The sequence below is a fragment of the Cucumis melo genome, chromosome 7 (assembly GCF_025177605.1).
Source record: "Cucumis melo cultivar AY chromosome 7, USDA_Cmelo_AY_1.0, whole genome shotgun sequence".
NCBI classification, from domain to species: domain Eukaryota; kingdom Viridiplantae; phylum Streptophyta; class Magnoliopsida; order Cucurbitales; family Cucurbitaceae; genus Cucumis; species Cucumis melo.
Window position 1 is genome coordinate 24226928 of NC_066863.1, and position 12776 is coordinate 24239703.

The 12776-nt window shown below is 32.9% G+C and overlaps 1 protein-coding gene across 2 annotated transcripts; it reads left to right on the plus strand.

Annotated features, from left to right (window-relative positions):
• Positions 1–7084: 7084 nt before the first annotated feature.
• Positions 7085–9763, plus strand: LOC103493079 (DCD domain-containing protein NRP-B). Of its 2 annotated transcripts, XM_008453704.3 has the most exons (5): positions 7085–8509; positions 8662–8762; positions 8894–8977; positions 9073–9183; positions 9315–9763. In XM_008453704.3, exons 1-5 carry the CDS (start codon positions 7732–7734, stop codon positions 9354–9356), a joined length of 1116 nt encoding a protein of 371 aa, XP_008451926.1. In that variant the 5' UTR covers positions 7085–7731; the 3' UTR covers positions 9357–9763. The 2 variants fall into 2 exon arrangements, with proteins under 2 accessions (XP_008451926.1, XP_050943071.1); XM_051087114.1 differs by having other exon boundaries at positions 7397–8509; positions 9073–9763.
• The last annotated feature ends 3013 nt before the right edge of the window (positions 9764–12776 follow it).

The following is a 12776-nucleotide window of genomic DNA, read 5'->3' on the forward strand; positions in this document are numbered from 1 at the left end:
GATCTACGTGTTCGACTCAATGCCAAATTATGTTGAGCAGAAACTTGTTGATGAAGCTCTTCAAATGCCTGCACGATGCATCGTCTCACTTGCAATTGCAATTGGAGTCAACCTCCATTCAGATCATTTCACATATGGCCCTTGGCCAATACGCAGATCGAAGGCCACATTACAGAAAGGGCGTTCATTGGATTGTGGAATTTTCTGTTCTAAATTTGTTGAATGCCTTGTAACTGATAGTGACCTTGGTTGTCTAACTGTGCCAAACATGAAACTATTTAGACAACAATATGTGCTGGAACTTTGGGCGAATAAATACTTTTGGTAAATAAAAAAAAATATATTTGGTTCTTTTACTTTTGAGTTAATATTTGTATTCGTTTAGATACATATCACAAAACATTCGTGTAGAGAAATACTCATCGCGCACATATGTTTAAGCGATTGTTTAGTAAAGTCTAAACGATCTTCTTAATAAACGTCAAAATATTAAGCGATCGTTTAAAGAAACTACATTAATATCTAAAAGAATATTAAGTGATTTCCTAAACGTTCAGGTGAAGAGTATTATGCGATCGTTTATATGTATGACACTAATGTAAAAGATCGTGCACATATCTTTACACGGTCGTTTAGTAAAGTCTTAACGATCTTCTTAAAATCATAAAAAATATTAAGCGATCGTTTAGCTACAAGTAGTTTTGCAACATAGAGAATAATTGATACTACTAATTGAAATGCCAATTGATACTAATTGAAATGCAACATAGAGAATAATCGAAAAGCCAATTGATACTTGTGATTTATGTAAATATTTCAATACATAGGAGTGTTGGTCCATAATTGAAATGCTAATTGCTTTCTGAAGTAGGACATGTTTTCTTGACATAATGTATCTAAACTAACACCAGCAGCTATGTACTCAAAATACTTAATTGTGAATACGCCACAATCACTATTATTTCGTTGAAGTGGAATTGAGTCAACAATGACAACTGGCCAAGGTTCCTTGTATGTCGATGATCTACCTCTCCTATCAAAGAAGCCAGTACTATCTAACAACTTTGGCACCAACTCTCGAATGGGCAGTAATATGTTTGTCATCTCTTCGGCAGTTGTAAGTGACGGAAGCGAATCTCATACCTTCACTTGACAACTTACCAAATCCAAGCATAATAGAACCCAATGGTTGGCATGGACATTGAATGGAGAGTAAACGTAATCAACACTTGCCTAAGGATCTTGGAAGTTCTCTTTTGACCCGACAACATAGTCAACCAATCTATACTCTTCCTCCCAGTCAAACGGGCGATTCTCTTTAATACATTCTTTGTATAGGGGCCACTTCGCAACTAAAATGCACTGCAAAGAAAAACATACAAACACAAATATCAGGCCGAAAGACAAATATCAAACGCAAATACATACATAAAAGTAACGTGACGATTCCAAACCATAAAGATTGTGTCTGCAGTTGTGAAGTTCTGCGAAGAAGGTATCCCGGTTGCCTTAATCTTCAAACGAATGAAAAGAAAAAGTGCATCCAAATGCTAATAGAAACAAAAGTAAGCAGTAAATGTATAGAACCATAACAATGAAAAAATTATAATGCCATAAATGATAAGATAATCCCTTACCTCATCCGCCAACCACCGGCGACACATAAACAAGTCTCTGAAAAAAACATTTGATTTTTTCCCATGAAAGGTTTCACGCACCTCATCGTCTGTACGCTTGTCTGTAATCCAAGCTCGAAGTCTATCTAAATGGACGTCAAGTATTTTGTGCATAGGATCATAAACAATTGGTTCAGACTGAGAGGTGGTGGTGGTTGATGTCATAGACCGTTTAGGTGGAGTTGGGAATGGGGTTGATAGGTAAACACTTGCACGCTTCCTACGGGTGGGCCGAACGTGTGATCGTTGAGTGAGAAATGGTTCTATCTCTGTGACGTCTTCATCAAAATGAGTACGAAGTTTTTTCCCACTATCCTCAATTTCAACCTCATCGTCAGCGACATCTATTGGCTCCTCTAAACCAATATCAACCTTCTTCTCCAACACATCGATTGACTTCTCTAACTCAATATTAAACCTCAACCAAGGAGGTGTACCGACAGTGTGAACATCTTCGTCGCCCTATGGAAGCTCATAATGCATTAGTGTGGATAATGATAGAAATTAAACATCAATATTAGCAAGAACATGGAACCAAACCTTCTTTTTAAGTTTAATGTGTTCATCCTTCTTTGGCATCCTCAACCAATTAGGGTTACCGCATGTGTCAACATCTTCGGTCTTAGCATTATCCACTTCTTTACTTTCTAATGTATGATCTACTAAGCCTTCAGACACCTTGCGGTCTCCTTCGTCACCCTATTCAAAATGAATTAGCGAGAACATGCAACTTAACGTATGAGTAATTACCAAATATGAAACAACTAACGTCAATACACTTAACAGTTTCATTCCTAACCTTACTTTGAAGTCCAATGTGCTTCAATATGCTTGACATCATGCCCTTCAATTCGTCAATATCTGATTTTATACTAGTAAGTTGCCCTTCAACAACTGCTACTTAATCTTGGAGATTCCGAATAGCCTTTTTCATCTTAGTCTTGGACTTCTGTTTCTTACTCTCTTTGAAGTCATCTTCATCATTAACAACTTCTCTTCCTCTTTTTGAACCACCATTCTTCGACTGAATAATGGTAGATGAGCGGAAGTTTTCAAAAAGTTTACCTGAAGCAATTTTCAACTGCTCCTCTTCAGGTGTCATCTCAATGACCACCTTAATTATAAACTGCAAATAGAAAAAGGCAAATGTATTTAGGACAAAAAAATAAGCACAAAATCATGCGATCCTTAAGTTAGTTACTATTGCTTGCTACTTACCATTGGCGAGTCAAACACCTGGCTTATAGTTTGGGACTTTGGTGATTGTTGGCACACCCACCTCAACATTCGTGGTATGACATGATCGTTTACTTTATCTACACCACATCCAATGATGGTTGGTATAGTCTCATATGCCCAAACCTATTCGACATTTGACAAACAAGTTTAGGAAGTGCCACAAGATATATATAGATATATAAACAAGTGGTTTCACAATCGTTTGAAAACAACTAAACGATCGTTTAACATAACTAAATGATCGTTAAAAAATAACTAAACAATCGTTTAAAATAACTAAACGATCGTTTAAAATATCTAAACGATCATTTAAAATAACTAAACGATTGTTTAATTTTAAATGTATGCATAAGTTTTGAAGCAAGAAGTAAGAAGTCACATACCTGTAATGCATGCGGAAATCCATTGATAGTATATTTTTTTGTCTGTGTTGATTTCTTCTTTCCCTTGGCATATTGCTTGTCCAATGCTTTTTTTAAGGCACTTAGCGTGCGTCCAAAAACAATCCGACCTCAATCATAATTATTAAATGTATTCCAATCATCAGCAATCTTGAAAAAACCAATGTCGACTTTGGTTCGCCTATCTTTTCCCGACAAAGATATCTCTATAAAGTAGACTGAAGCTAATTTCACAATATCATCGTCATCAACCTCGTATTCCAAAAATATATCCTCTAAGTCGCTAACATAAATACACTCCTTGTCTTTGAAAAACTTCTCCAACAGTCGACTGTTCTTAACCAACTAAATATAGTCCTCTTTAGGACCCCATAGTCCAGTTATGATGTTAAATTCTCTCCTACCGAAAGTATAAACAACGCCCCCTAGTAAGAAACTTATAGAATCCTTTCCTTCATCTTCCACCTTCCTTAACAGTAAGTAGTGGATGAGTGGCCCATTAAAGACAATATTTAGGTCCAAAAAGTGCCCAAACTTTGTTTTTCTAAATAAGGCTAATTGGTCGGGTTTGAGTTTGGCCTTAATATTATGTGTTGTCTTTTCTAAATGAGACAAACAACTTACTAGGGAATAAAAATGATGGGAAGGATTAATCTTGTACAAGGGTCCGTCGGTCGATGTCGATGTCATGATTGAAGCCTGAAGAAAAAGGAACAAATTCCAGCAAATAAGTCGATTCCAAAACCAAACATTTACAGCAAATATATTGAAAATGGGTTACAGATAAAACTTACTGAAATAAGAGAAGACGCTCAAAGTTGATTCTTAGGTTCGAAAAGGAGAAGCGACGAAATGCACTGGAGGACCGACGAACAGTCGGAGTATCTTCGAAGAGCAGAGTGGGAAATTTCAAAAGCCAACGAAAGGAGATGTTTTTTTTTACTTCAGGTGTTCTACGCGAAAGAGAAGGGAAAATGAACGTGGGTAGTCGAAAAATTCAATGAAGAGGGATAGAAATTTAATGAAGGGCATTTTTGTCCATTCACACCCAAATTGTCCTAAAAGTCTTTCTTTTGAAAACTTGTCCCAAAAGTCATTTAAACCTCTTTTTTTAACCTATTTTTGGCAATTTCCCAAAAAAAATTCTATTTTATTTAAGAAATCGATCAATTCATTTATTTTAAAATCATTGAGTGTTTATTTTAAAGATTATATTGTAAAAAAGTGAACAAAAAAGATTTATAGTTTTTTTTTTCTATCTATTATTTATAGTTAAAATTTTTTCATTCCATAAAAAAGATTATATTAATTTAGGGGTTTAAAGTTTAGTAAAAAAGTATTTTAGTCCACCAAGAAAATCAATAAAACCACTCTTCAAAGAGTAATAGTTGGGGAGAAACAATAAGTTACAATAAGAGAAGTATGGAGAGAACCTGCATTAAAAAAAATTAAGAGGAAACGAGGGTGAATCGGTCTCTAAGATGGATGATGGTGGAGAAATGGTAGAAGAGAATTTTGGATGGATGTTCCTATGGGACGAGGTGAACCGATAAAGATAAATTTCTCTCATTTTTTTTCAATTTCTTACCTAACACATATCTCTCACAATTACTAGTCCTTTATGTGTACGGAAATTGAAAAGGACGAGAAGTTTGTGTAATACTCATTAGGGATGTTTTTTGTCGATGTCTAATTTTTTCTTTCAATCTTTGCAAAATTACTATTCTCCCCTCTCTTTGTTTAGTAAATATCATTATTTCTCACTAACTTATGTAGAATCTAAACCAAATACTCCCCTATATCCTCAATGACACAATACATCGACACAAACACGAAAAACTTTAATTATTTCCTTCTCATATATATCTACTTTACAAATCATATTTATTCATAACATGACTTACATTGCAAAGATTCTTATTCTTATTTTTCTTTTAACTATAACTTTCTCATCTACAATAGAAGCAATTCAAGATGATCTGGAAGTGAGTTTAACAACACGACTTAAGTTGGATGACATGACATTCGATTCTTGGAGATCTCTATCTCAAATCAATATATGTATCAATGATATTGGAGCTTTATTTCGAGACGGCCGTAAATGGAAATAAAACCCATCTCAATTACAATAATAAAACACAAAAACTTTATTGAATGCAAAATATATATGTATTTAAATAAAGACCCACTTCAATTACAAGGAGGTTGAGAAATTAGCGGGGGGGTACTGGTTTATAACTTCACACAACCACCCACTAACTCAAATACATAAACCAACTTCAATTAATTGTGTAAACAAAAAATATATTCAAACAAAACCAAAATTAGAATATATTTAGTTAAAAAGAGACATGTGTTAACGAGTTGTTTTAACATCCCCACAAACTTAAGGAGGAATAGTTTGCATCTAAGCTCACTGAATTTCCACCTGATACTTTTTTTTAAACCTATTGTAACACACTGTAGCAGCATGTCCATACTTACAACATATCTAGCAGGTTGGTTTAAAGTTAGCACCTTTATATATATGGAGAAAATCTGCCATATCCTCTTCCCCTTTCATTGCCTCTGATGCGTTTGTTGTTTTTCCGTGATTCTGATTGTTAAAGTTTTAATTGTTGCTTTCACAACTGTGTTGTCTAAAGGCTAAGTTAGCACTTGCCTCGACTACATCACCATTCGGACTGACTACATATTCAATCGAACCAAATTGTTCTCATATGTAAGTAAAGTTGATTATAAATCATACCAACTCATATTCTCTCTTACTTCAATAAAACATATAATTGGTAGTTATTCAGCTTCTAGCCCAGAAAGAATACAAGATATTAAATAATTGAAATGGATAGGTTCACCTGCTAACTTAAGACTTTCTGAAGTTTGTTTCTTAAGTTCCAAGTAATCATACATTCTTATTACTCCATTTTTGGTATTTTGCAAGATATTTCGGAGTTGATTGACACGGGGTCTGTTGGAGGCTCCATATAAATCTTCAATAGCCTTCCAGACTTCTTGTGATGTTTTGAAGTCTATCACTATCACATGCTCTTGATAGTGTCATGGATTCCAAGAGCCATTCGAGAAGGGCTTGGTCGGTGGTGCACCACTCCTCATATGTTGGATTTTGACCAGGTTTTGATTTTCCATTTTGATCAGCAATGACTATCATCAATTCACATGGCTTATGTTTCGTACCCAGAATGAACCCATACACTTTCTATCCTCATAGAACAACCAGCACCATGCTTCTCCACAAGGAGCAATTCCTTACATCAAGTTTCATTGTGAGCACATGACCAAAAGATGAATTGACTATAGAGGTCTGATTCTTGGGGTTAAGACTTGAAGTGGCTGAAACATTTGCTTGAGAGGTAGAATCTTCCATACTTTCCATAACTTAAAAAAGAACAACCATCAACTCCGATACCATGTTTAATTTTGAAGAAGTTTGAGAAAATACACATGAAAACATAAAAACTTTATTGAATGGACAACATGTACTTAAAGACCCATTTAGATTACAAGGAGGTTGAGAAATTAGTGGGGTACTGATTTTAAACTTCACACAACCACCCACTAACTCAAATAAACATCCATACACAAACCAACGAAAAATATTCAAACAAAACTAAAATTAGAATATTTAGCTAAAAAGGAAACATGAGTTAAATGAGCGATTTAGAATAAATTTTCAAAATTTTCGGACTAAAATATTACTTAGTAAATAGGTGGTAAGTCTAAACAAAAAAGTGCAATTTATTTTAAATTAGATGAGAAAGGTTAATTGGGAAAAGAGGGAGGTGGGAGAGTCACGGGTTAGAACCAATTAATCACGGTGGGACACGTAAAAGTTATAAAAGATGACACATAAAAATTGTAGTCACTCACATGGATACGGTCATAGTCATCAATCTTCTCCATTTGTCAAACCTTCGGTACTAAGCAAATCAATGGCCGATTTTCCTCTTTCTAGAATCGCCTTCTCTCCTCCTGTGAAAATTGAAAAAGCCTTCCCCATATGACTCTCTCTCTCTCTCTCTCTTTTTCTATCCCTTTCACTCCCCCACTTCCTTCCATATTTCATTTACGCGTCTTTGTAATTGGAGATTACTCACTTTCTCGTTTCCTCAACCACTCTAACCCTTCTTCTTTCTTTAATCATTTCTTTTTTTTTTTCTTCCTTTCAATTTAGCTTTTTTCATCTTCCACACGCAATCTCCTCTTCCTTTCTTTGTAATTTCCTTTCCTTTCCTTTCCTTTCCTTAATACCCATCTTATTTAACTCCATTTCTCTATTTCCCACTTCTTCATTTTCTCATTACACTTGCTTCCACTTCTATTTTCTTCATTTTTCCCATCTGGGTTTTTTATTTTTCTGAGTTTTCGGGTGTTTTCTGAGGTTGGTTTGTTTAGACATGGAGAATAACCCCCAATCGTTCAGGCAATTCAGCGATCAGCTTCGAGTGCAAACTGGGAATCTCGCCAACCTGTCGCTTAACGATTCTATCTGGAGCAATTCGTATGTCTCGAAGAAGCCTGAGGAGAGGAGGAATTTCGATGTAAGAAATGGTGGAGAGGTAAATTCTTTGAATAATTTTAAGCCTAAAGTCTCTGATTCTGATGTTAATCGGTTCAATGATGGATGGAATAGTTTTAAGCCGAGTGTTGCTTCTGATCTTAATAACTGGAGTAATACCAGCAATAGTATGAATATGAGTTCAACTGGGTATGAAAAGAATGCACTCAATGTGTTTGATAATGGGTGGAATAGTTTCAAGTCAAAGGGGTCTGATTTTAATGCCTTCAATGATGGTTGGAAGCTTAATTCTGCTAATATGGGGGTGGATCCTGTGATTGGAGGAGCTCAAAAGGGTATTAATGGAGGCTTTAACAAAGGGGTTTACTCGAAAATTGGGAATTTTAACAGTAACAGTTTTGTAAATCTGAAGAACTACAAGAACAGTGGGAAGGTTGAAGAAGAAAAAGGAGGAAAGACTGGGAAGAAGAACAGTAACAAGAACAACAGTGGTGAAAATAACAATGATAATAAGGAAGCTAATAAGAATGGTTTAGACAAGAGGTTCAAGACCCTTCCCCCTTCAGAGTCTTTGCCCAGAAATGAAACAATTGGTGGATATATCTTTGTCTGTAACAATGATACTATGCAAGAGAATCTCAAGAGGCAGCTTTTTGGTAAGTTTCTCCCTATCCCTTTCTTCAATATTTATGATCTGAATCATCTGACTGCTTGTTTTTCTTTTTTTACATAGTTTTGATTTATGTTCGCCTTTTCCCCTGTCTAGGAAGCTCTAAGATTTTCTATTGTTGTTTAACCAATGATTTAGGTTTACCTCCAAGATACAGAGATTCAGTCAGGGCCATCACTCCTGGGTTGCCTATTTTCCTTTACAACTATTCTACCCATCAACTCCATGGAATCTTTGAGGTGGGTCTCCTTCTTTCCATTAGATTCAATTTTGCTAGATCCATGGCTTCATTAGGGAGCTTTAATATGTTGATTGACCAATATCTGCTTGTTTTGGCTACTTATTTTGAAACTATGAATCATCTTTCTAGGCTGCAAGCTTTGGAGGAACGAACATTGATCCAACTGCCTGGGAAGACAAGAAGACTCCTGGCGAATCTCGTTTCCCGGCGCAGGTAACGCCCATGTTCTTGTTCTTGTTGGTTGAAACCTATTTTATCAAATTTTCACTTCCATTGATCTAACCTGAAGTTTAACATTATTGAAACAGGTAAGAATTGTGACTAGGAAGATATGTGATCCTCTGGAAGAGGACTCTTTTAGACCAATTCTTCACCATTACGATGGCCCCAAGTTTCGGCTCGAACTCAACATTCCAGAGGTAATTTACAAATCAAACAATTTGATTTTCATCCTCTTTTGTTCAATATAGCTGGATTAACAAACAAAACTATCTCTTCAACTTCAATGAAGAACTCAACAAATCTAATATTGGTTCTTAATAATTTGCAGGCACTTTCTCTGCTGGATATATTTGGAGAACAATCCTCCTGAACACTAGAACGTGCTCATACACTAGACAGAGACATATACAACATAAGTACACAAAACAATCTATAGTATGGCCAACGAACGATTACAACGGTTGAAAGAATGCATTGGTGAGTTTTGGGAGTTTGGAAGAATCATCATCATCATCATCATCATGTCCTTTTAAGCTATAAATATGTTTGTTCTTTGTCTGGTGTTGGCTAATGTGAATGAACAAGTGTTCACAAACAGTACTTTGGAAGTTAATGTAACAATAAATGAACATATATTGTAATGTTTTATGTTCTGGATACTGTATGGGGTTACATTATAGGGAGATGAACTTGTGTTCGTCCTAAAAGTTTTAACCTGAAATGGAATAACAGAACAATGATGATGGAGTATTGAATTGTGTTACATATTTTGCTCAAGTCTTGTAAGGGTTCTTCATTTTTGAGAGAATTGATATTATATCATATGATTAGCTTAGGTGATCTGTATTATTCGGATTAGCTTTTGTTCATTAGATCAAAGCATATAGTATTAAATTTCTGTAAAATTAAAACTGATAGTAGATTATGACATGCTTTGCACTAATTTGCTAGAGATCAAGATTGGTTTTTTGTTTCTTTGTGAAAAGATCATCTCATTGTTTTGTTCATTAGTATATTTAAAATAATGATAATAAAAACGTAGTCATTGTCGTCACCTTCTTTGATAAGGATAGGAATGGTTGGACTTTTTCTCCCCAAAATTTGATTTTTTTTCGCCGATCAATATATGTGGCTGGCTTGCAGGCAGGCAGTTGGTTTGAATGGGTCTTAGATTTTTATTTTCATGTTCCTTCTTTATTATTATTTAAGAATGGGTCTTGTTTTGTAAGCAATTTGTTTTTCTTTTTAAATTACAAGTTTTAGTTCTTATAATTTAAGTTTTTATTTTGCATCTGATGAGTATTTAAATTTATGAAGCATTGAAGCTTTAATTTTTTATCAAATAACTTTAGGACATAATAAAAAAAATTAAAATAAATTGATCATATAGATATTAATTAAGGTTAAAGTGGCAATGTGAGCTTATTTCAAGGTAATTAGATAATAGGAAGGTCAAAGGTAAGGACATAATAGAAGCAAAAAAGTGATTTATTTCCACTATCTAAGTTTAGTAAATTAACAGCTGCTAATTCAAATGATTTTGTTGATACTTTAAAATTTAGATTTTGTTGATAGGAATCTATGAATGACAATAATTTAAATTATCCTCTATCGATGATAAATTCAATAGAGTAATAATAAACCATATCTTTAATAGAAGTGAATGGAGTTTATCATCGACTATTTTATAATATTAATAATCCTTCCAAATGTTGTTATATATTTAATTGTTACATTCCAATCCAATTATTAGATTTGGATGGTAACTATTAAATTAAATTGGATGAATATTAAAATCAAAAAACTTTAAACTAAAAATAATAGGACCTAGAATTAAATTATATATGTAAAATAAGAGCCTAATAATTTTCAATTGTGTTGTAAGCAGCAGAAGTTAGGTGTATTATTTTCATTGAGAGGTGAATTAATATTTGGGAAGTTGGAACAAAACATTAAAGCATTGAAAGATTTGGTTGATACATCTTTTTCAACATTTCAGTAGTCTATTTTACATAACTTCCAAAATTTTACAACCAATTTCTTGACTCTTTCAAATTATCCTTTCAAAGTATAAGATATTAATTTGCGTTTCAAAATCCTTATTGAGAATTAAAATTTTAATATTACGTATCTTGTTGCATCTTTTCTCCTTAGAGGAAGAAAAGGTCGAAGAGTATTAATTTCTTTAATAAATAAAACTGACTTTTTTTATAAATAGATTAACGGTGGATAAGTTTTGAAAATGTTGTTTAAAACATTTTAATTCAAGATTTGTTCAAATTATAAATTTGGTTTATGTACTCACTACTCAATAGTTGTATTTATTTAGTTGATAGTCTTTAATAAGTTTCCCAACAAACTTCTAATTATAATTATATTTATATTTAGTTCGAGTAATTAAAAGTGATTGATTATTAAACATTAGTATGACACTCCACTAGATAACTTTTGGATGAGATGTTTAAGATTTGGTGCAACCAATTGTTATAGCCTTAGTCATATCTAATCTTACCATTAACTTCTCAAAGAATATATATATATATATATATATATATATATTATACCATTTATTTTAACCATTGAATACTAAAATTCATTAGGATTATGCATAGATGGGTTGGAATCAATTTTGCAAAATCGATATATCGATTATGGTCAATAAGAGTGTTTGACAGTTTATAGATGCTCCATAAAATTATTCGAGTTGCATATATAAAATGAAACAGATAGTTAGAAAGCTAAAAAATATGAAGTGATAATAACTCAATTAAAAAAAGAACGTCCATCTAAAAATAGCTTGAGTATCTAATTTAGATATGTAACACAAACAAAAGAATTAGATACTTGAATCTTTCGACTCAACATTTTGTTAAAACCAAAATTGATAAACAAATCCAAATAGGTAGTAGACTTAATCATTTTATTGTAAAATTGTTATCCATATCGAGTGAGATAGGAATGATATTAGAAAGATACTAAGAGTACATTAGTAATTAGTTAAGTACTTTTATAGTAAAGTTTAACAATGAGTTGAGTAGGAAAGAAGGAAGACAATTTTTGCGAATGAATTAGGACTTGAAATTAATCTTAACATCGGGAGAGTCCAAATGTTACAAATTATATACAAATTTAAGTTAACATTCGGAGAGTCCAAATGCTACAAATTATATACAAATTTAAGTTATACTTGGGGTGATCTCAATTACTTAACTATAATTAAATATCATAAAAGTTAAATAGAAAAATGTCATATCATCGTTGGATTTATGTTAGTTTCTATTATTGATAGAGTTAATGGTAGACTTCTATTGATTTTCATTACTGATAAATATTGATAAACTTTTATTAACCTTTATCAATAATAAACTTTTATCAATTTCTATCACTAATAGACATTGATAGACTTCTATCAACATTTATTAATATTGTAACAAATGTGTAGTTTGATTCTTTTTTATTTTTTTATATTTAAAAAAGTCTAAAAAATATAAAAGAGTTTTAAGAGGTTAAATGATTATTAGTTTAACTAAATTTACAATTTTGTTTCTTTAATATTTTATTGATATTTAGGACATACCTTTGAATTGTAATTCTTTTTTTTAACACATTTAACATCGTCTCTTTTTCTTTTTCTTTTTGTCTTATTGACGATGGAATCCAAAGTGTTCCACTTTGTTGTAGTGGACAACTCCTCCTTTTAATTGGAAAAGTTTCTGTTCTTTTTTTTTTTTTTTTTTAAATGTAGTGGATTTCAAAATTTCCCCCGAAAGTTAATTTTGATTCGAATATA

Excerpts from the sequence above, each read along its gene's own strand:
- LOC103493079 (XM_051087114.1), top strand. The coding sequence starts at position 7,732 with ATGGAGAATAACCCCCAATCGTTCAGGCAATTCAGCGATCAGCTTCGA. Across the intron at positions 8,510-8,661 it reads TCTCAAGAGGCAGCTTTTTG|GTTTACCTCCAAGATACAGA; the intron begins GTAAGTTTCTCC and ends CCAATGATTTAG. Across the intron at positions 8,763-8,893 it reads AACTCCATGGAATCTTTGAG|GCTGCAAGCTTTGGAGGAAC; the intron begins GTGGGTCTCCTT and ends TCATCTTTCTAG.